The following is a 22461-nucleotide window of genomic DNA, read 5'->3' as shown; positions in this document are numbered from 1 at the left end:
AACTGTTTGGAACATTCTTAAAAAGAAGGAACGGACTGGTGAGCTCAGCAACACCAAAAGACCCGGAAGACCACAGAAAACAACTGTGGTGGATAACCAAAGAATTATTTCCCTGTTGAAGAAAACACCCTTCACAACAGTTGGCCAGATCAAGAACACTCTCCAGGAGGTAGGTGTATGTGTGTCAGTCAACAATCAAGAGAAGACTTCACCAGAGTAAATACAGAGGGTTCACCACAAGATGTAAACCATTGGTGAGCCTCAAAAACAGGAAGGCCAGATTAGAGTTTGCCAAACGACATCTAAAAAAGCCTTCACAGTTCTGGAACAACATCCTATGGACAGATGAGACCAAGATCAACTTGTACCAGAGTGATGGGAAGAGAAGAGTATGGAGAAGGAAAGGAACTGCTTATGATCCTAAGCATACCACCTCATCAGTGAAGCATGGTGGTGGTAGTGTCATGGCGTGGGCATGTATGGCTGCCAATGGAACTGGTTCTCTTGTATTTATTGATGATGTGACTGCTGACAAAAGCAGCAGGAGGAATTCTGAAGTGTTTCGGGCAATATTATCTGCTCATATTCAGTCAAATGCTTCAGAACTCATTGGACGCTGCTTCACAGTGCAGATGGACAATGACCTAAAGCATACTGCAAAAGCAACCAAGGAGTTTTTTAAGGGAAAGAAGTGGAATGTTATGCAATGGCCAAGTCAATCACCTGACCTGAATCCGAATGAGCATGCATTTCACTTGCTGAAGACAAAACTGAAGGGAAAATGCCCCAAGAACAAGCAGGAACTGAAGACAGTTGCAGTACAGGCCTGGCAGAGCATCACCAGGGATGAAACCCAGCGTCTGGTGATGTCTATGCATTCCAGACTTCAGGCTGTAATTGACTGCAAAGGATTTGCAACCAAGTATTAAAAAGTGAAAGTTTGATTTATGAATATTATTCTGTCCCATTACATTTGGTCCCTTAACAAGTGGGAGGCACATATGCAAACTGTTGTAATTCCTACACCGTTCACCTGATTTGGATGTAAACACCCTCAAGTTAAAGCTGACAGTCTGCAGTTAAAGCACATCTTGTTCATTTAATTTCAAATCCATTGTGGTGGTGTATAGAGTCAAAAATGTTAGAATTGTGTCGATGTTCCAATATTTATGGACCTGACTGTAGCTAAACTAGAGGTCTACTTTAAGTCTTGCAACAAATTCAAAAGTAATTGGTGCCCCTAAAGTGTCACTAAACACACATCATAAAAAAAACTTTCAATAAGTGCTGTATTACATGCTGTCCATTCTCACTCAAGTCACTATGAGATTCGTTTTCTGTAATCTGCAAAAAAACCTGGTTGATACTTCTGCTCTCTATCTCCATCTTTTGTTCATGTCCCCAATTTAGCTATGGATTTTGCAGCTGTAGAGGCAACTCTGCAAATGCGTTTTCAGTGAGTTTCTATGCTGAGCATTTCCTCATCACATCTGAGCAGCCCATGCGATTATAGACTCACGTATGTGGGCGTATACACAGTGATAAATGACAGCCCACTCCCTCTCTCCTCCTCCATGCTCACTAACCAGCTAAACACAATGGGGGTGGGATATTACTTGTGGAGGAGGAATCGCTTCTCTTTTGTTCTAGAACACAGCCCCTCCAGTCTCAAAAAGCCAATTTACTCAATGTGGAGGATTAACCCCTTAGATTCCACAGTGAGTAAAACAACCATGCTTTACTGCATATACAGACTGATTTTACTGTTGTGGGTTTGGTAACACTAAGGCTGAATTGCAGATTCATATTATTGTACTGCGTTGATAAAAATTTTGCATGTACCTTTTTTGTGTGTTTTTGTGCTGGGATGCCTTAATGCAACAGCTGTCACCCAGATTTAAGAAGGCCCTCAAAGACATGGTAGGCTGGTTGAAGAAATGCCAATGAGTTTTTACCCAGATGTGGCCCTGAGCATTGAAGGAATTATCTTTTTGTCTATTGCCCTTAACAAAATTAAATTAATTTTAGTGCAATACAATGTAATACCGATTTTGTTGGAAAATGTAAAAGATGAGGTTGCGCTGAGTAAATAGACACCAAACATGTAAAGTCTTAAACTTGCATGCTCCCGTGATATTGGGGGGGGGGGGGGGGGGGGACTCTGTTACCTAAAATCCACCCATAGTTCATCAGTTTAGAGTTAACTGTGAGCTCTGCTGCTAAAATTCTTGCTCACTCCAACATTTCTGGTGATACCTCATGTGTGGTGCAGGACATACATTTTTAAGTTTTTAACTTTTTTTTTATATTTACACACGTGTGCATCCTCTGTGTGCATTTGTGTCTGATTGTGTGCAGGGCAACGGGTTATGTTTAGGTTTTTTTTTTTATAATTTTGCTTTTTTACTTTTTAAAATTTTCTTCTCATTTAACTCCATTGCTATTACAAGGGGTTAACAAAACCCCATGTGATAGCATTTGGCAGATGACAGTTACTCCTTATGGAAACTAGGAGACCATGCTGCCTGCTATACCGCTGTTGGGTAACTTTCACTTTACAGCCGGAAGTCGACTGAGGAATGGGGCACAAGCTGATGGCTGCTACAGGAGGATAATCTCTTGTGTATAGTCCTAGTAGACAAAAGGTTAGAGGCCCTCTTCGAAGCTCTCTTCCTTGGTGAGTCCTGCCATGCAGCCTGCGATTGCTTTTTATAGCAGTTTTCCAAACTACTGCTATCTTGATTAAATGTATGGCATTCTAATGGAAGCCTCAGTCCATTGAAGCCATGGCATCCTAAAGGAATTCTCAGTCAATGGATGCATCAGTCCAAGCCCAGTTACTTTTTGATTACTACCATAAAGGAGAACTTCACCTAAAAGGGGATTGGCACCTTTGGGGAGTGGGTATGCAAATTTGACAGGCACCAGCTCCCACTTCCGCTGCAATCGCCTAAGGCGATCGCAAGCAGAATTTGTCCTCCCCCCTCCCTCCCCATAGTCTTCTGGGACACGTGACAGGTTCCAGAAGATTACAGGGCCATTCACAAAGCACAGCGCTTCACGCATGTGCAGTGGGCACCCGACTGTGAAGCCGCAAGCTGTCCGAGCTGGGTGCCCACACTGAAGATGCCGGGAAGAGAAGACGGCCAGTGAAACCAGCCGTAGTGAGGACAACACAGGACCAAGTGACAGGTAAGTGTCTGTATTTTAAAAGTCAGCAGCTACAGTTTTTGTGGTGCTGCTGACTTTTATTTATTTATTTATTTTTTTCCAGCTGGAACTACGCTTTAGGCTACTGTGTGAATGGCTTGATGGATACAGTTTGTCAGATCTTGAAAATGAACTTTCTCTCCATCCTCATGCACAGGATTCTTTGGCTTAAATGCTGGTCAGCTAAGCTTCCTTATTAGAAGGACCTTGCGTGGTTGAGATGCCTGGGTCTAAACGTGTCCTTTTCAGGGACTACAAATTGGAGCCTCGTACTGTTTCTCCCTGCCTTATCTTTTCAAACTTGTCTCCTTCTCTGTCACTTTTTCTGTCTGCTCTTATTCCCAGGTCCTTTTGGGCCCAATTGAAGCCTTTACTTTGTGCCTTTGCATTGGTATCTTGGGTCCAATCATTACCCCTTACTAGCTGTGCCGTATGGCCGGTTTCATTCCTGACTATTGTAACTCAACATTTTGGAAGAGTGATGCAAACGGGTCCACCAAAAGCATCTGACTCCCAAGGCCAGACTGTCCTGAATGTGGTGGATTTCCTTTCTAGCCCTAGAGTCAGAGAACCCATTCAAAAACATCGAAGGCTCTCATGACTAATGCCACCCTATTGGGCTAAAGAGCAGTCCTGGTTGTACCCTTTTTTCAGGGGGGCTTGGTATTTGAAGGAAGTCTGCCTTCCCATCAGCTTTCTGGAGCTCTTCAACCTAGACATCTTTTTCATCATACCACTCAAAGGGAAGCAGGCTTGATCCTCCCTTGAGCAGAACTGCACTTTCTAGTCCTGTGTTATCCACTTAGCAGGTGAAATTTGGCAGGTGGACTTTCTTAGCCATCAGCATCTGGTGGATTGACGCCCCACCAGGAGGTATTTTAAGCCTGTTGCCACATATAGAGATACCTGATATAGCTCTGCAGATTTAACAACAAACTGGACAGCTTTATTCTGAAGTCCAAGAACCCGTGAGCATTTGCAGTGGATGCTCTGGTGACGACATGGAACTAGTTCAACCTGGTCTACTCCTTTCCATCATTCCAGGCTTCCCCTCCCCTGCTCTGCAGGATCAAGATAAAGAGTATTCAGATGATTCTCATTGCACCGAATTGGCCCAGGAATATCTTATATAAAAGTGCAGCACTCTCTAAAGTGAATGAAAGTGAAAACAATTGTGATTGCTAATTAGTGCTACCACCTGATTGACTTTGGTACAGCCAGCCTGTCAGATTTTTTACATTCAATTACTGCCAGTGGCTATAGCCGCTATCAGTAATCATTGTGTTCTGCCACCCTTAGTGGATGGACAGAAAATCGAATCATCTATAGGTTGCCTTAGTCTAGAGAGAAGTCTAGAGTTCGTGTGCACTCCAATATAAAGGGAAGATTAGCCATTCATATCAGTGAACATATCACCAAAACACAGCTGGAGATCTGGCACAGTTATGCATAGTAAACAATCAACTTTGAGGGCTGGTTCACGTCAAATGCAGTACTTTTTTTTTCTGCATCAAAAATGCATGCACAGTGTTTTCCATGTATTCCAATGGTCCTAGTTCACACCAGTGCAGTCCGTTCCAGTGCATTCCGGTGCATAATAAAATTAGAACATGCTATGAAATAGGGTCTGGTGTGAACTAAAGTTAGAAGCTGATTGGTTACTATGAACAGCTGCACCAGTTTATCTAACCACTTTAAAGATCCTAGGGGGTCTTGTTTTTTATGGTATAACCAGAGTTGTACATCATTGGAGAGGATCAGAACTAAAAAAGGCTATTTCTAGAAATGTGACCCCTTTGGATTTTTGAGCTGGGGACACTGAATCTAGGAGTTTGAAATATCAATCTCAGTTGTTTTATTACTAATTATTAAAGTCCAGCCTTGTATGTGTTTTTTGTTTTTTTTTTAAATCTGATCTTAAATTCTATTCATTATATCTAAGATTTTGTTTAGTATATTATTTATACCCCCAAGTATGATGTTTAGATTAAGATATAAGATATGTATCACAGTGTGAGGGGAATATGATAAAACACAAGTAGATGACACCACACATATTGAATATAGTGTAAAGTCTTTGTACAAGGTATTTATCTATCAATTTGGTGTGGTGAATTTAAAGCGTGGACGATATGGCAGCTCCCTAACTCCCAGTCGGGATGGACTTCAGCTCTTCATGTCACTTCCACCTGTACAGCAGGTGGAGCTGTGTTTCTAACGGATATAAGACTGATCATTCTGGGCGTCAAGTGGGCACTGTTAAATATAAGCGCAATATTTTTTAAGCGTTTACGTATACTTTTAATTAACATCGATAAACGGTGAGAGTAAGACTGGTCTTTCTGTGAGAGTGCAATATGTATAATATTAATACATGCTAGTAAACGATGAGCGTTCTTCCTGTTTATGTATTATGTTTATTGTAGAGAAGAGCATCTGGAGAATTTTCTTAGCTTATCAGCAAATCACATAGTGAACCTGCTGACAATATACAGTCATGGCCAAAATTGACACCCCTGCATTTCTGTCAGATTTTGCACCACTTCCACAAAAATGTTGCAATTACACATTTAGGCATTCTGATATTTATTTCTTTTGTTTGTATTGGTATGACACAAAAAAAAGGAGAAACCGAGCCAAATCTGACATATTCCACGCAAAACTCCAAAAATGGACTGGACAAATTAATTGGCACCTTCTCAAAATTGTAAGAAATAATTGCATTCCAAGTTTGTGATGCTTCTGTAATTCATAATAAAACTCATCTGTATCAGTTAACAGGTGCTGATAATCTAGAAATCACATCAACCAGTTAAAATAGTAAAAAATGTATTCAACCTTTTTGTTATGTGTATCTCAGTAGTATGGACATTTTTTAATAAACTACTTGTCCAGGAACTCAATCGGTGTCCCAATCTACTTGTCCCTGATGACAATCTACTAGTCCTGCTAAAAACACATATATTTAACCAAAACCGTATTTAAATCCTACTTTAAGTAATGTTTTGGGCTTTTAAAAACAAAAGGGGCTTTATGGCAATTTTAAATGTTTAATATTTTTCACATTGCTCTGTTTATCTCCTGCTCCCCTCCCTGCCTGTCTCCAGCCCCGCCCCCGGGGACTAGCAGGGAGAGGAGAGAACTTGCAGTGTAATGAGTACCGATTGGCTGCTCGTCAGGAAAGGGGCATGTTGGACTTATCCTCTATCCATTTCACTGACAAAGCTGTTTTTGCATTGCACACATTTAAAAAATAGTTTTAGGCCTGAAGATTACACAAACTCCCCCAAACATTATAGATTTTCTGAAATCAGAGATCCTAGAGGATAAAATAGCTGTAATTCCAATTTTTTATGTCACACGAAAATATCACAAAGGTTTCAGTAAAAAATACACTGGAGTTAATTTTAGGGCACAAAAAGCAATACATTATCCAATTTTTTTTGTAAAATATAAAATACGAGGTTGCAGCGAGTAAACATATATCCAACATGTCAAGCCTTAAATTTGCGTGCGCTTGTGAAATGGCGACAAACTTTAGTAACGCTATATTTTCTATAGGCAACACGTTTAAAGGTCATCAGTATAGTGTTACAGAGGAGGACTGGTGTTAGAATTATTGCTCTCATTCTGGCGTGCACGACGATATGTAACGTGTATTGCAATTGACATTAGTGTAGTGTAGGCACCCGAGCATGTGCTTTTACGTTTGTGCATGCGTACATATGTGGGGGTGGGGGGGCCTTGAAAAATTTGGGGGTGTTATATGCCTGGGTGTAACTTCCATTTAAAAAAATTTAATTAACCTTTTTTTTTTTTTTTTTTTTTTTTGAAATCGCATAGGGGACAAAAAGTCCCCTATGTGATGATTTTTGGTGACAGGTTTTTTTTTAGTTTTTTTTTTTTTGAGACATCCAGGGTCTAATAGACCCTGCATGTCTCCCCTGTATTACACTTAATGTAATGCTGCGCACATTGTACCGCATTACATTCTTTCCCGGCTTCAATGACCGGTAATCTGTCAAACGGGGACCCGGAAGTGACATCACATCACCTCCGGGTCATTAGAAGCAGGGGAGCGGAGTGGATGTGTCCGCTCTCCTCCTCCCTCCCCTATACCACATCCCATGGCGCCCACTGAACCAGTCTCGGACCCGCAGATGGGCAAGTGGAGCCCGGGACATATAGCGGGGGCTTCCCCTTCCCCTCTAGCCGGCGGTGAGCCGGGCCCGCAGATGGGCAAGCGGAGCCCGGGAAACCTCACGCCAGGGCCGCAGAGAGGCTGGCACTGTGTGAAAGCAATCGGCAGCAACCCTGATAGGTGAGCCCGCTGTTTGCCAGCAGCAGGGCTAAAGGCCAAAAAACCTACCTGACCGGCACCCGGAACTACATGTCCCGAGCGTCGAGCGATAGGAATTGTACATCCCTGGTCTCTGTGTGCCACATGAAGAGAAAGATCAGCAAAGAATTGAGGATTTTAGAACAAAAAGATGTGGAAAAGCATGAACAATCTCAAGGTTGTCCATCTCCAGAGATCTTAATGTTCCTGTGTCTACTGTGCGTAACATTGCCAATTAGTTTACAGCCCATGGCACTGTAGCTAATCTCCCTGGACGTGGATTAAAGAGAAAACTTGATCAAAGATTGCTACAAAGGATTGTTCGAATGGTGGCTAAAGAACCTCGATCAGCTTCCAGACAAATTTAAGCTGACCTTCAGGCACAGGTTACAACTGTGGCAGTAAAATAATGAAAAAATTGCCACCCAAGTAGGTGGATCAGCCTATTTAACTCTCTGACAGCCGTGAGAACAGACTGTGGAAAAAAGACGGCTCTAAATAAACCCAAGCAGAGTAGTATTACAACTTAATACAAAATCCTTTATTGCAAATCTTATACAAAAAAGTAAACCTTGCAAGGTAATCAAAAAAATAACACAACAGTAAATTTAAAATAAGCAGTCCGGACTGCAATGTCAACAGGTCGTCAGTAACATCAATTAAAGCAGCCCGTGGCAACACAGTTGATCAACCGAATGCCACTGATGCGTATAAGCCTATTAAGGAGAGTGGAAACAAAACAACAAAGTGCTGTGTATAAGATAGATGTGGAGAGGGCAGAAATGGTCATCGATATCATAAGTAGTGCAAATCAGTGTCCTTAATCATAAATAATCATATGGGTTTAAGTTACAAGTTCCAATGACCTTGGAGTGGAGCATTCTCAGCGTTATGTAATTAATCCGAAGAACACTGTAGAGTTATCCACAGATGTCTATACAAGCCGCACCCCAAATCTGCAAAAGTAATGCAGGAAGTACGTTTCAAATTGGTGCGTCTCTGAAAAAAGTCAGGGAATGGTTCCATTGGCAGCCATTGGATGCGATTTAACATGCAGTTTGAATGGTCAAATCGCATGACAAGTCGCATCAGTGTGAACCAGTGACTCAACCAAAAACTACTTTGTAAGGAATGTTAAAAGCCAGCTTTCTAAATTAACAGTATGTTTTAAAACAAAACCAAAATAAATCACACAACTGTGGAGGACAAAACAAGAAAATGTTTACTCCTCTCCTTCCACTATTTTTTTCAGCCTGAGAAACTGGGTGATATCTGCATTTCCTTACGATATGTTCCAACAGCTGGGAAACTGACAGTCTGCATCTTGGAAGCCAAGAATCTCAAGAAGATGGATGTGGGTGGTTTGTCAGGTAAGCAATTACTTCAGCGTATATATATTCAAATTCATACCAGTAACTTTGTAGCAATTACAGATCTCTGACTGCTTATTGTGGAGTTTTGTTGCTTTTTTAGATGGCTGCAGTACTTCTCTATACAGCTACACACTGGATTACATGCATTCACATGTATTGCATGCAGCTGACCGAGATCTTTCAATGATTGCAATTCAGTTTTCTTAATCCTACATTACAGGTCACAGAAGTCAATTCTTACCATTGAATTATATCCCACCTCAAGGTAATTGGACAATGGCAAATAGCCAAAATGAAGTCCTTTCAGCATTGCCTCAGTATTTTGATAGCATCTGTAGGTGATGGGCCTATCTTTCTCTGCCAAGAGAGGTCTTCTGCTTTGAACAGATTTCTATTTGACTTGCTTTCTGCTGCCGAGTCCTGGTGCTCAATAGCAGTGTCAGTTGTCCCGATTGACACTTTTGGATATTTAAATCCCTGTGAGACATTACCTGGACCCCAGTGGAAGAATGGAACGGCTTGCAAGCTGCATTGGAAGATAGTTGCATCTGTATGTTAGCTGGTGGGTTTCTTTACAGGTCCACTGCATCAGAGCCCAGTTCTTGGAGACTTCAAAGGGTATGCATATTCTGGAGAAAGTGAAGATTGAGCCTTTTTGTGGGAGAATTCCCCTGTGTTTTCTCCCCAACGTTGGGGCAGTTCATCAGACTAATGGAGGATCCACGAGTCCTGGCTAGTACAGCATTACTAGAGGTTACTGTGGGTGTACTTGTTGGGACAGGGCACACATATGCCACCCTGTTTGATGCATTAAAAAGCTGATATTTGTTCTACAAAGCAGGAGCGGCCCAATGATGCTAATATATAGGAATGACCCTGCCCCATTGTGCTACTGCGCAGGTTTGGCTGGGAGACTGCACTGGCCATGTGCAGATGCCATCTTGGAATCACCCATTTCTTCATTTCTTATTGAGAACAGCAGCTGAGAAGGACTTGTATTTCAGCGTTCCTACAGCACAGTTTGCAGCATGACTGGGGACCCTGAAGCCTTTAGGTGGTGGGACACTGGGAAGCTACCCTTCCCCCCGTTATTGGTGCTCTTACTCAGAATTGTGAGTATTGCTCACCCTTGTTTGTTTGACAGGAATGGAGGATCTGGTATCAGGGAAGGATCAGGACCAGGTGGACTACAGTGCCTTGCTGCAGGAGGCAGTCTTCAATTCACAATTTGTCTTATGGGGCAGCAAACTGGTTCTTGCTCCTAGACAACATCTGGCTTCATACTAATGCCATCTTCGCAAGGGCGCCATCTTCTGGGACCTTCGTATCCAAGGATAAATTTTCAGCAGCTTCTCCAAGGTGGACTGGGCTTAAGTGTTCATGCAACATGGAAGAAAGTTTCTGCAAAAAGTGAAGCCGTTACTGTTGTGGACCCTGTGGTGTGTTACTTAAATATAACCCTTACAGCACCCGTGGGCAATGTACAGGTGTTCAGGGACCTACAGACAAAAAGTTTAAAGTGGAACTAAATCCTCTCAATCAACATTACCTATTTTTAACCCTTAAGCTGCTAACATTAGGAAATTAATAGGAAGGTATGCCATATTTACTGGTACAGTTGCTTTCTGGTTTCTGACCTGGGCCAAAGTTATGTGTCACATCCTATGAGTCTGTTTATTTTTGTTTTTTTTCACCTTAGCCTTCTCAGCTAAGCACACCGCCTGTCTTCATGCCTGAGCTAAGGGTAGTTGAATTCCACCAATTGCTACATCAATCTTCTGCCTTTTACTCAAGATGGCCTCAGCTAGAAATGTAAGGGGGTGTTTTTCAAAGTGATTTCTTAACAGAATAAAGCGTGTTTTCAGTTTGTGGTACTCAGATACAGTTTAGTTCCTCTTTAAATACCTTTTTAAGGCTTTCTTTTCCTTCACCAGTGCGTCCAGGTAACCCACCATTGCTTCCATGGGAGTTTGTCAAGCTTTGCTGGTATGGGCAAAGTGTATGTCAGATGAAGTTGGAACCTTCAGTTTGGTTCGTTGGCTAGGAAGCACTGGGAGCTCTTCCCTGAAGCGTTGCACTTCTGCATAGATCAGGGGTGGCCAACCTGCGGCTCTCCAGCTGCTGCAGGACTACAAGTTCCATCATGCCTCTGCAAGTCAGTAACTTCCCATCTTTGCAATGCCTCTTGGGAAATGTAGTTCCACAACAGCTGGAGAGCCACAGGTTAGCCACCCCTGGCATAGATGATTTGGAAGAGTTTCTCCAGCAACTCTCACCTGGGGTATATTTCAATACACATGAGGTGTGTGCTGTTGCTTAAAGGTTGGTCAGCAGAGCTATCCTGCAAGAAGCAGTTAAAATGTTAAAAACGTTTGCCTTTCAAAGGTGAACACTTCTTTAGCAAAGCTCAGGATATGTTTATCCAAAAAAAAAAAATCAAAGAAAGAGCATCCTCTTACCCCTAGAGAAACAACAGAAGCCTCCAGAACAGAAGTCCTCTTTATCTGGAACAAAGAGGAGTTCCTTTTTTTTCTTTTCACAATTCTGGGGTTAAACAGAAAACTTTCCATCAGAAAAAGTCCTGAATCTTGCCAAGATCGGCATCATCTTCCCAATGAAGGGGCTGGGTAAAGGCACATGGTAGACTTTGCAGCCATATAATCACAAGTTATCTACAGTGTATGGGTCTAGAAGGTTGTGTCCAGGGGCTACAAGCTGGAGTTGTGTTTTTCCTTCACACCATCAATGTGCTTATTGTACCTGTTTCAGAACCAGAAAGGTTTCACTATTACAGATCAAACCTGTTCAAACTGCCAAAGCCAAATGGCAGTGTGTGGCCCATTCTGCACTTGCAGTGTTTGAACAGGTTCTTACAAGTTCATGAGTTCCATATCGAATCTGTACAATCAGCAGTTGCTTACCTCTGGGAGATTTCCAGGCCTGGGCATCAAGCTTTTTGGCCTAGCCATGACATCGCAAGTTTTCACAAAGATGCTGTCCCCAGTGTATTTTCTTTTGTGAGCCAGGGGATCCCTATTCTTGGGTATCTGGACAGTCTTCTCCTGCAGGAGCAATAAAGAGATGGCCTCAGGACAGATGCACAGTAGATGAAAGTTATCCCTGGAGCCATCACATTGATATATGCGGGCCTTAGCCTGGGCATGGCCCTGCCTTTTTTTTTCTTCCCTGGAACACTTTGGGCACTGATATAATTTCATATTTTGATTGCCTAATTTTTCACATAATTTTGTTTTTTGATGCACAAGTGTTAGAGATGTGATTATTGCATGTTTTATGTTTTCACAGGGTTAGTGTATTTTTCAATCTTTAGCAATGCTCATTTTTAAGTATTTGATTCACATATTGTTTTCTGTGGGTGAATTATCAGAGTGCGAGCTTCCTGACATTTTGTTTACACACACACACATCATATTTTTTTTTGTTTTTGCACAGCGAAAGTTTTTGATTATTTGGAGTAGATGCCCTTAATCAATCCGTCGAATCTGTTCAGCCTGACTTGTGCATTTCCCCCTCTCAACCTCGGCTTCGGAAGATAGAGAGGGAAGATATTCTGTTGATTCTCACTGCACCGAATTGTCCCAAGAGGGTGTGGTTCTCAGACTTCCCTCCATCCCTTAGGAAGTCATGTGACCAGTGATGCAATGCATTGGCCAGTGCCTAGTGGTGTTACTTCTGGTAATGCACAAACTGGTGAGAGTGCGGTGAGAGGAACCACCTTTGACATTGGATTTTTATGCCTTTTATCTGTGCACTTTTGTGAGTAAATTTTGTTATAATAAAGCAGAATTCTATATGGGGTTGCACTATAATTTGTCTTAGTTTCCCTTGAGCATATACCATCCTAGTGGGAACTAGCAGTGGATGAGCAGAGATTGACCAACTTTTAAAGTGCCTATTTTCAATATAGGTCAAGGAAGAAGGTGAGTGCATGGTACATGTATTAATGACAGGAAGCACTATGGATAATTGTACACGTTAGTGTGAATACTGAAACACTTTGTTGTGGAGCACGTTGTGTCTATTCAATGTGAGTGCATACGTTTATTTCACTTAGTGTGTAGTTTATTGAAACAGTGTTGCACTACGGAATATATTTTGTTTTTATGCACGGTTGGAGCCATAACTGAGTGAAGATTTATTTGGAGGGAGTAAAGCACGGATTTATTGCAATATGAAGGATATACATTCCAACAAATGCATTTGACCTAATATAATATCTAGGTCAAATCTTAAGGTGAGCAGGGAGTGTGTCCTTAATACAAGCATGTTTGGAAAGTGAATGATGTTATTGGGACAATTTGAATTTGGGATTGGATCACTACTTTTCACAGTTGATTTATTTTTCACTGATGTGTATTGTTTATTTTTGTTTTCTTGAGTTTTATATACTTTTGATGAGTTATGTACTGCTACATGTAATTTTATGAAAAAAAAGGTTCTCAGACATTTTTAGACTCTTAGCAGACTCTCCTTGGGTCCTACCCAGACCATCTGGACCTTCTTTCCCAAAATTCCATGCATGTTTCACAGTCTCTAGCATTGATGGCTGGGTTGTAGAAACCCAAATCCTGAGGCATGGGGGCCTTGCTGACTCTATGATTCCCACGTTGCTGAAGAACAGAAAAACCTCTATATGGAAAGCATACTTTGCTGGGTGCAAAAAAGGAAAGCTTCATTCCAGGAAATAGTCTGTGGCATAGGTGTTATCCTTCCTTCAGTCAGGACTTGACAAGGTCTGAGGACTATGAAAGGTCAGCTTTCTGCCTTGGTGGTGTCTTCAGAGACTGACTTTTTCTTCCGAGCCTTTTTACAAGTGATGGCTCATATTGTTCCACCAGTATGATTGTCAGTCCTTCAGAGACCACCGTTTAAATTAATGTGGTGTATTTCTTTCACTCACCTATCACACAGGGTTGCATTTCTCATAGCAATCACATCAGTATGAGGGATGTCCAAGCTTGCAGCTTCGTTCTGTTAGGAGCCTTTTCTTGTGTTTCACAAGCACAAGGTGGTGTTGAGTCCACATAGTTTCTTCCTGCCTAAAATAATTTCTGTGTTTCATTTCAAATCCAGACATAGTATTGCATTCCTTTTGTCCAGCTTTAAAAAATCCTAAAATGATTGCTCTCCATGGTTTGGATGTGGTCAAGGCTGTGTGAGTCTACCCCACAGCCACAGCCTCATCTCATCAATCTGATGCCCTAATCATGTTGGCTAAAGGCTCTCAGAAAGACACTGTCTCCCGATCCACAATTGCTAGGTGGCAAATCATTACTCAGAAGTACTTGAAGGTAGGGTGCCTCCATTTCCTGTGAAGGACGACTTTACCAGAAGTGTTGGTGCTTCCTGGACTTTTCAACATCAGACCTTTAGTTTCACAGGCTAGCAAAGTGGCCACCTCTGATCATACTTTTGCAAAGTTTTACCAGGGTGATGTTCAGGCTACAGCAGATGAGTCTTGGTCAGAAAGTCTGCCATGCGGCCCTGTGAGTGCCAGTCAGTTGTTCTTCTTGTTATGTTAAGTGGATAGTTAGTAATGGGCCTGTTAGCCACTGTTTTCTGTTGCTTGTCCCTCATGGGAATGCTTTTGGATGTCCGTGATCTAAAAAGTAATTATCCTAAATGCTGTGATGTACGAATAAGTATACAGAATTTTTTACTTATCTGTAAAATTCCTTTCTTGCAGTATTTCACAGGGCACAGATCCCTACCATTTGGTTTCATTCTGATATTAATTGCTGATAAAACAAATAAATTGGGTGAAACATAACCCAATTATTTAATAATTAACTCTCCTGTGTCCTTTGATGTACTGTACTCCAAGGAAGGTGAGTAATTCTGTAGTGGTTATTTTGGTCACAGGACCTTGATGCTTGGTTTTGCAAACTTCTCATAATCACTGCAATCAGTTCCATACTGCAATCTGTATTTTCTCTTTTTTTTTTTTTTTAAAACTGTGTTATTGTGAGTTTTACATGTTTTATTTGTAAAATTGTGTGTATCGTTTGTGTATAAGACTTTGTTTGAAGGTTGTGTATTTACATGGAAAACAGTTTCTGGCCTTTGGTGGCTTCTAGTGACTGAGCTCAACCTTTTGTCAGCTTCTAATTTCTGGTAGATGAAGTTTTTATCCAGCAGCTGGCAGCCCTCGACACTTACTGGCTTCCTTTGGATTAGTACTTAACACGAGGCTGACCAGGGAGGAAGCATCTGCTGTCAGTTTTTTCCTGAGACAGTATTGGTATTGTAGTGGTTTTGCTGTTGAGTTTGCTTTCTCACATAGTAACATGAAAGCAGTTCATGTGGCAGACTTCAGAAAGGAACACATTTTCCTTATGAGGATTTGACAATGAAAGACTTATTATATTGCACTCTTGTCCTATGCTTTCTTTACATCAGCCATGCTACGATCTATAGTTTTTGTGTACCGTGTTATTTTTGCTCATAATTGCTTTCTTATTTTTAGATCCTTATGTAAAAATCCATTTGATGCAGAATGGAAAACGTCTCAAAAAGAAGAAAACAACAGTGAAGAAAAAGACACTGAATCCATATTTCAATGAGTCTTTCAGTTTTGAGATTCCATTTGAGCAGATACAGGTATTATGTCCAAAAAAGAAACAAAGCTATGCACATAGTGAATAAATGAAAAAAGCTGCTGGAAAGACAATCAGGTCAATTGTATACAAATATTATAAATAAATTGCCGTGCTCAAATGTTGCAACTAAGGCAACTATATAAGTGATAATATAAATAAGTCCAAATGTGAAAATAGTCCCAGTATTTTGAACCATGCAGTAGATCACCATTTGTCTTCAGTATGATTAGTGCTCCACCACCAGAAAATGGTGGGACTCTTACCAGAATATATGGACCCTTATACAAGAGTCACAAACGCATGAGATTATATACACCAAATCCCTCAGAATTGGAGGAAGTTAGATCTTGGTACTGGATGGAAATATCGCCTTCAATTCCTCTCCATTATTAATCTCACGATTAAACCTCTCAGTATGACCATGCAGAGAAAGACAAAGGGGCGACCATTGCATAAAACCATAAAACGCGTTTATTGATATATAGTATTGCACTCACATTCAGATAAGTAGATCAGCGCTGTGTACAGAGTATTCTCATATCCCAGGAACAGGTACGCTTCCTGGTGTTAAAAAGCAGCATGTAGACGTCCAATGCGCAAGCTTCTCCAACGTGTTTCATCACATATGACATAGTCTGTGGTGTGGAAACTATTTGCAACCGTCACCGCTGCTTTTTATAGCCATCCAGAGAGGGAATGGGCCCCCTTAGATAAAGTAAAGATGGACGCCGTGACACTGTACCTCGATATGGTTTTAAAATGGCCGCTGCTTGGCTAAACCAAGCCTCGGTCTAGATGTCATAATGAATCTAATTCCACCAAGCCTCAGTCTGGGGATCACCAGACCTCAATGTAAACTTAAATGGCTGCCGCTTGGCTGAACAAAGCCTCGGTCTGGATGTCACAATAAATATAATACCACCAAACCTCAGTCTGGGGATCAGACTCCAACATGGCTGCCATCATTATTTGTCTTATGTGGAATGGATAATGAATTATGTCTCTTCCACAGTGATTAATCAATATATCGCCTCACATAAACTTAAACTGAGAATGAATGTATAATTATTTAAAAACATAATCATATTCTAAAATGCTAAAATTAAAATTTTAATTCAAACCCTCTATGGATGGATGGATACAGCTCAATATACAGCGCTATATAAAAATGAGTCATATCCATTTTTACATAATTAAAGCATTCCTGATAAAATAATTAATATCCCACTCAACATTCATGCCATAGCGGGGAAAAAGATTTAAGCTCGTAAATCCACCATGTCTCTAATTGAAACACTCCCCTTTTGTGGGATCCCCCACGCCATGGTGCTTCATATCTATCGCCAAAAATTTGGCCCCCCTTTATATCTTTATTTTGATGAAGAGCATAATGTTTGGGAACACTATGTTCCTTAATCCCTTTATGTTAATGTGTTCGTTAACTCGTACTGAAAAGTACCTAATGGTTCTACCTACATATTGTTTCCCACAAGGACAAATAATTAAATATACCAGATTTTTGGAAGTACGTGTGATAAATGATTTTATAGAATACTGTTTGGGGCAATGGTAATAGGTATTTTAATGAATTAGGGGTTCATCTTTTAAGATTCCTGGTGGGCAGAAAACTGAATAAACTTGATGCTATTGATAGGGAGATCAAGGAAATCAAAGATAAACTCCTACAGTTTAAGCAATCTACTGAATATGCTTCTTTATCTACCAATTTAAAAAATTCCCTTGATAAGGAAGAACATGAACAAAGGGGGGAAAAAAGGAAAGGAAGTATATTTGAGATGTTGGAGATTGAGTCAGGTTCAGTCTTTGGCTGGCAAAAGAAAAAAGATACTAATACAGAGATGAAAAAGGAAGGACATAATGATGTTCAAAATGGGGTTAATCAGAGGCCCAACATACAACATCCTATTTGTCATGGTCAGCCTCCCTTTAGAGGTGGTTGACCACCCCCACTGACACAACCACCCCAAATGAGTTGGAAAGGACCTAATGTTAGGACACCCAATCAACCATATAGGGGCCTCCCTAATAAAAATAAACAGCCAATATGGATATGCATGTGGGTCCCCGCATAGAGGAAAGGACCACCACACATATAGGACCCCTTCATTTTATAATAATGGATATAGGGGCCCCCCACAATCCAATAATTTTTTGGAAGCCTGATTATTGGTCCACACAAAAAACAAAGGGTATCCTGGAGATTCTCATGGTCCCCAAGGATACACACAAGGGGAGAGGGGTCATGTCCCCACCTATAACAGATATTCTCCATTAGAGGACAATCCATGTCCATACATGGTGGGGATGTTGATACTTCCCCCTTACTGTATAATTATAACCAGGTGTCCCCAAATCTATACCAACAGGATTTTCCCCAATACATGCAAGGAAAAAGAGGGGCCTAGAACAAAGAGGGTCTAGAGGGGGGAGGAGATACCAATGAAAAAAAGAGAAAAATATACAGTCAGGTCCATAAATATTGGGACATCGACACAATTCTAACATTTCTGGCTCTATACACCACCACAATGGATTTGAAATGAAACGAACAAGATGTGCTTTAACTGCAGACTGTCAGCTTTAATTCGAGGGTATTTACATCCAAATCAGGTGCACGGTGTAGGTTTTACAACAGTTTGCATATGTGCCTCCCACTTGTTAAGGGACCAAAAGTAATGGGACAATTGGCTTCTCAGCTGTTCCATGGCCAGGTGTGTGTTATTCCTTCATTATCCCAATTACATTGAGCAGATAAAAGGTCCAGATTTAATTTAAAGTGTGCTTTTTGCATTTGGAATCTGTTGCTGTCAACTCTCAAGATGAGATCCAAAGAGCTGTCACTATCAGTGAAGCAAGCTATCATTAGGCTGAAAAAACAAAACAAACCCATCAGAGAGATAGCAAAAACATTAGGTGTGGCCAAAACAACTGTTTGAAACATTCTTAAAAAGAAGGAACGCACCGGTGAGCTCAGCAACACCAAAAGACCCGGAAGACCACGGAAAACAACTGTGGTGGATGACCGAAGAATTCTTTCCCTGGTGAAGAAAACACCCTTCACAACAGTTGGCCAGATCAAGAACACTCTCCAGGAGGTAGGTGCATGTGTGTCAAAGTCAACAATCAAGAGAAGACTTCACCAGAGTGAATACAGAGGGTTCACCACAAGATGTAAACCATTGGTGAGCCTCAAAAACAGAAAGGCAAGATTAGAGTTTGCCAAACAACATCTAAAAAAGCCTGCACAGTTCTGGAACAACATCCTATGGACAGATGAGATCAAGATCAACTTGTACCAGAGTGATGGGAAGAGAAGAGTATGGAGAAGGAAAGGAACTGCTCATGATCCTAAGCATACCACATCATCAGTGAAGCATGGTGGTGGTAGTGTCATGGCATAGGCATGTATGGCTGCCAATGGAACTGGTTCTCTTGTATTTATTGATGATGCGACTGCTGACAAAAGCAGCAGGATGAATTCTGAAGTGTTTTGGGCAATATTATCTGCTCATATTCAGCCAAATGCTTCAGAACTCATTGGACGCCGCTTCACAGTGCAGATGGACAATGACCCAAAGCATACTGCAAAAGCAACCAAAGAGTTTTTTAAGGGAAGGAAATGGAATGTTATGCAATGGCCAAGTCAATCACCTGACCTGAATCCAATTGAGCATGCATTTCACTTGCTGAAGACAAAACTGAAGGGAAAATGCCCCAAGAACAAGCAGGAACTGAAGACAGTTGCAGTACAGGCCTGGCAGAGCATCACCAGGGATGAAACCCAGCATCTGGTGATGTCTATGCGTTCCAGACTTCAGGCTGTAATTGACTGCAAAGGATTTGCAACCAAGTATTAAAAAGTGAAAGTTTGATTTATGATTATTATTCTGTCCCATTACGTTTGGTCCCTTAACAAGTGGGAGGCACATATGCAAACTGTTGTAATTCCTACACCGTTCACCTGATTTGGATGTAAATACCCTCAAATTAAAGCTGACTGTCTGCAGTTAAAGCACATCTTGTTCGTTTTATTTCAAATCCATTGTGGTGGTGCATAGAGCCAAAAATGTTAGATTTGTGTCGATGTCCCAATATTTATGGACCTGACTGTAGGTAGTGCATGGATTTTTAATCTCAGTAGTGTTGTACTCACAAAGGATGAAATTATGGTTTTAGATAAGTTTGCTGCTCTGCAACGACTGGATAGATTTCCCACTTTTGATATATAGAAATATATCCGGAAAATAAACATTCAACAGTATTTGATTACTGATCCTATTTTACACAGACCTGAGGTTAACTCATTAGGGGTTGTTCACTCTGGTCTGTCGAATGCCTCTACTTATAATCCTCCTGGTTCCTTGGATCCGTCTGTGAGTATCATTAGAGAATTGGTTTTGAAAGACAATGAACAATTACCTATAAGGAAATCCTCTCTGTCTATTCCATTAATCAGTGGACATAAGTTACTTTGTGAGAGAAGACCTGGTAGTACTCCCTGCTGATAAGGGGGGAGGGATTGTAGTGTTAGATAAAGTTGATTATTTGGCGGAGATGCAAATCATATTGAGTGATAGGGAGACTTATGCGATACTTAAAAACAATCCCACTTTGCTGTATATAAAAAATCAAAATTATCAATTAAGAATTTAAAAATAATATTGTAGACAAAAAGAAGAAATCTTATCTTGTCCAATTAGCTCCTTGTATACCGACCATTTATTATCTCCTAAAAATTCATAAAGATCAAAAACATCCTCTGGGGCATCCTATTATTAGTGGGATAGACTCAATTACAGCGAGGATTGGTAGGTACATTGATGTTTACCTACAACCTTTGGTAAAAAATGTACTCTCATATATAAAGAATACTAAGGATATCATCAAACTTTTAAATTACATGGTGCTTAAGATGGAACCTTGATAGTAACAGCAGATTTGGCATCACTATATACCTGGATTCCATATGCATTGGGTCTTCGTGCCATTGAATATTATATTAATAAGGATACACGGATCTTGGAGGCTCAAAAGGAATTCATTATGGAACTGTTCGTATTCGCTACTCAACACAGTTACTTTTGGTTTGATGAGCAATACTATATCCAAAGGAAAGGAGTAGCCATGGGGGCTAAATTTTCCCCCAGTCTGGCCAATTTATTTATGGCCAAATGGGAGGAGAATGAAATATACTCTTGCGTGCGACCCCAGTTACATCTGTGGGTAAGACATATAGACGATATCCTCCTACTTTGGGAGGGAGATGGAATATCTTTACAAATGTTTATAGATGAGTTGAATCGGAATAATAGGGGAATTCTGTTATCCTTTCAGGCAAGTGCATACTCTAGACAATTTTTGGATTTAGAAATTATGGTAAACAACCAAGTGTCCACCAGAACATTCTTTAAGTCTACTGACCGTAATTCTTTTATTTTGACTGATAGTTGTCGTCATAAGGCATGGTTAAAATCAGTACCTTGGAGTCAAATTATCATGTTGAGACGTAATTGCTACAAATTGGAGGATTACATGGAGCAAGCTAATATTCGACCCAATATAGGCAGGTACAAAATATTATTAAAAAACATTGGGGAGTTCTCAAAAATGACAAGGTTTTAGGCCCAGTTCTCCCAAATAGACCAGCTTTGGTATTCAGAGGACTATCTTCACTTCATGCTGGAGTGGCACCAAATTTTGTTGATCCTCCTGTACGACTAATATTTTTTCATGATGTCAAAAGGTATTACCCATGCAAGAAATGTTCTGTCTGTCGACATAACGTTTTGTGCAGAAAATTGAATAATTTTACATCTACGGTTACTTCCAAACCGCATTCTATAAAATGATTTATCACATGTACTTCCAAAAATGTTATTTAATTATTTGTCCTTGTGGGAAACAATATGTAAGTAAGACCATTAGGTCCTTTTCAGTACGAGTGAACGAACACATTAGCAACATTACAAAAAAGGAATTAAGGAACATAGTGTTCGCAAACATTATGCTGTTCATCATAATAAGGATATAAGGGGGACCAAATTTTGGGCGATAGATATGAAGCACCATGGCGTGGGGGTTCCCACAAAAGGGAAGTGTCTCGATTAAAGACATGGTGGATTTACGAGCTTAAATCTTTTTTCCCCCATGGCATGAATGTTGAGTGAGGCATTCGTTCTTTTATCAGTAATGCTTGAATTAGGTAAATGTGTATGACTCATTTGTATATAGCGTGTGTATTGAGCTGTATCCATCCATAGAGGGTTTGAATTAAAAATTTAATTTTTTGATTTTAGAATATGATTATGTTTATAAATAATTATAAATTCATTCACAATTTATTTAAGTTTATGGGAGGTGATATATTAATTGATCACTGTGGAAGAGACATTTATTATGCATTCCACATAAAACAAATATTGACGGCAGCCATGTTGGAGTCCAATCCCCAGGTTTGGTGGTGTTCTACTTATTGTGACATCCAGACCGAGGCTTGGTTTCGCCAAGCGGCAGCCATTTTAAGTTTACATTGAGGTCTGGTGATCCCCAGACTGAAGCTTGGTGGAATTATATTTACTATGACATCTACACTGAGGCTTGGTTTAGCCAAGTGGCGGCCATTTTAAATCCATATGGAGGTCTGGTGTCACGGCGGACATTTTTAATATATCTAAGGGGGCTCATTCCCTCTCTGGATGGCTATATAAAGCAGCAGTGATGGTTGCACATAGTTTCCACACCCCGGACGACTTATGTGACGAAAGGCATCAGCTGGAGCTTGTGCATTAGACGTCTACACACTGCTTTCTAACACCAGGAAGTGTACCTGTTCCCAGGATATGAGAATACTCTGTACACAGCTCTGATCTGCTTATTTGAATGTGAGTGCAATACTTTG

The 22461-nt window shown here is 40.7% G+C and overlaps 1 protein-coding gene across 2 annotated transcripts in view; it reads left to right on the top strand.

Moving 5' to 3' along the window:
* The window catches only part of LOC149462017 (synaptotagmin-2-like), a 172589-nt gene that overhangs the window by 132024 nt on the left and 18104 nt on the right, over positions 1–22461 (top strand). For both annotated transcript variants that reach the window (XM_089677584.1, XM_089677585.1), the window contains exons 7-8: positions 8802–8919; positions 15410–15543. In XM_089677584.1, coding sequence (XP_089533710.1) covers positions 8802–8919; positions 15410–15543 — 252 coding nt within the window. The remainder of the gene's footprint in view (positions 1–8801; positions 8920–15409; positions 15544–22461) is intronic.

This window comes from Staurois parvus, unplaced genomic scaffold, assembly GCF_062004578.1.
Source record: "Staurois parvus isolate SC_StPar_1 unplaced genomic scaffold, SC_StPar_1.0 ptg000188l, whole genome shotgun sequence".
Classification (NCBI taxonomy): domain Eukaryota; kingdom Metazoa; phylum Chordata; class Amphibia; order Anura; family Ranidae; genus Staurois; species Staurois parvus.
This window is presented reverse-complemented; position numbering and strand designations above follow the sequence as displayed.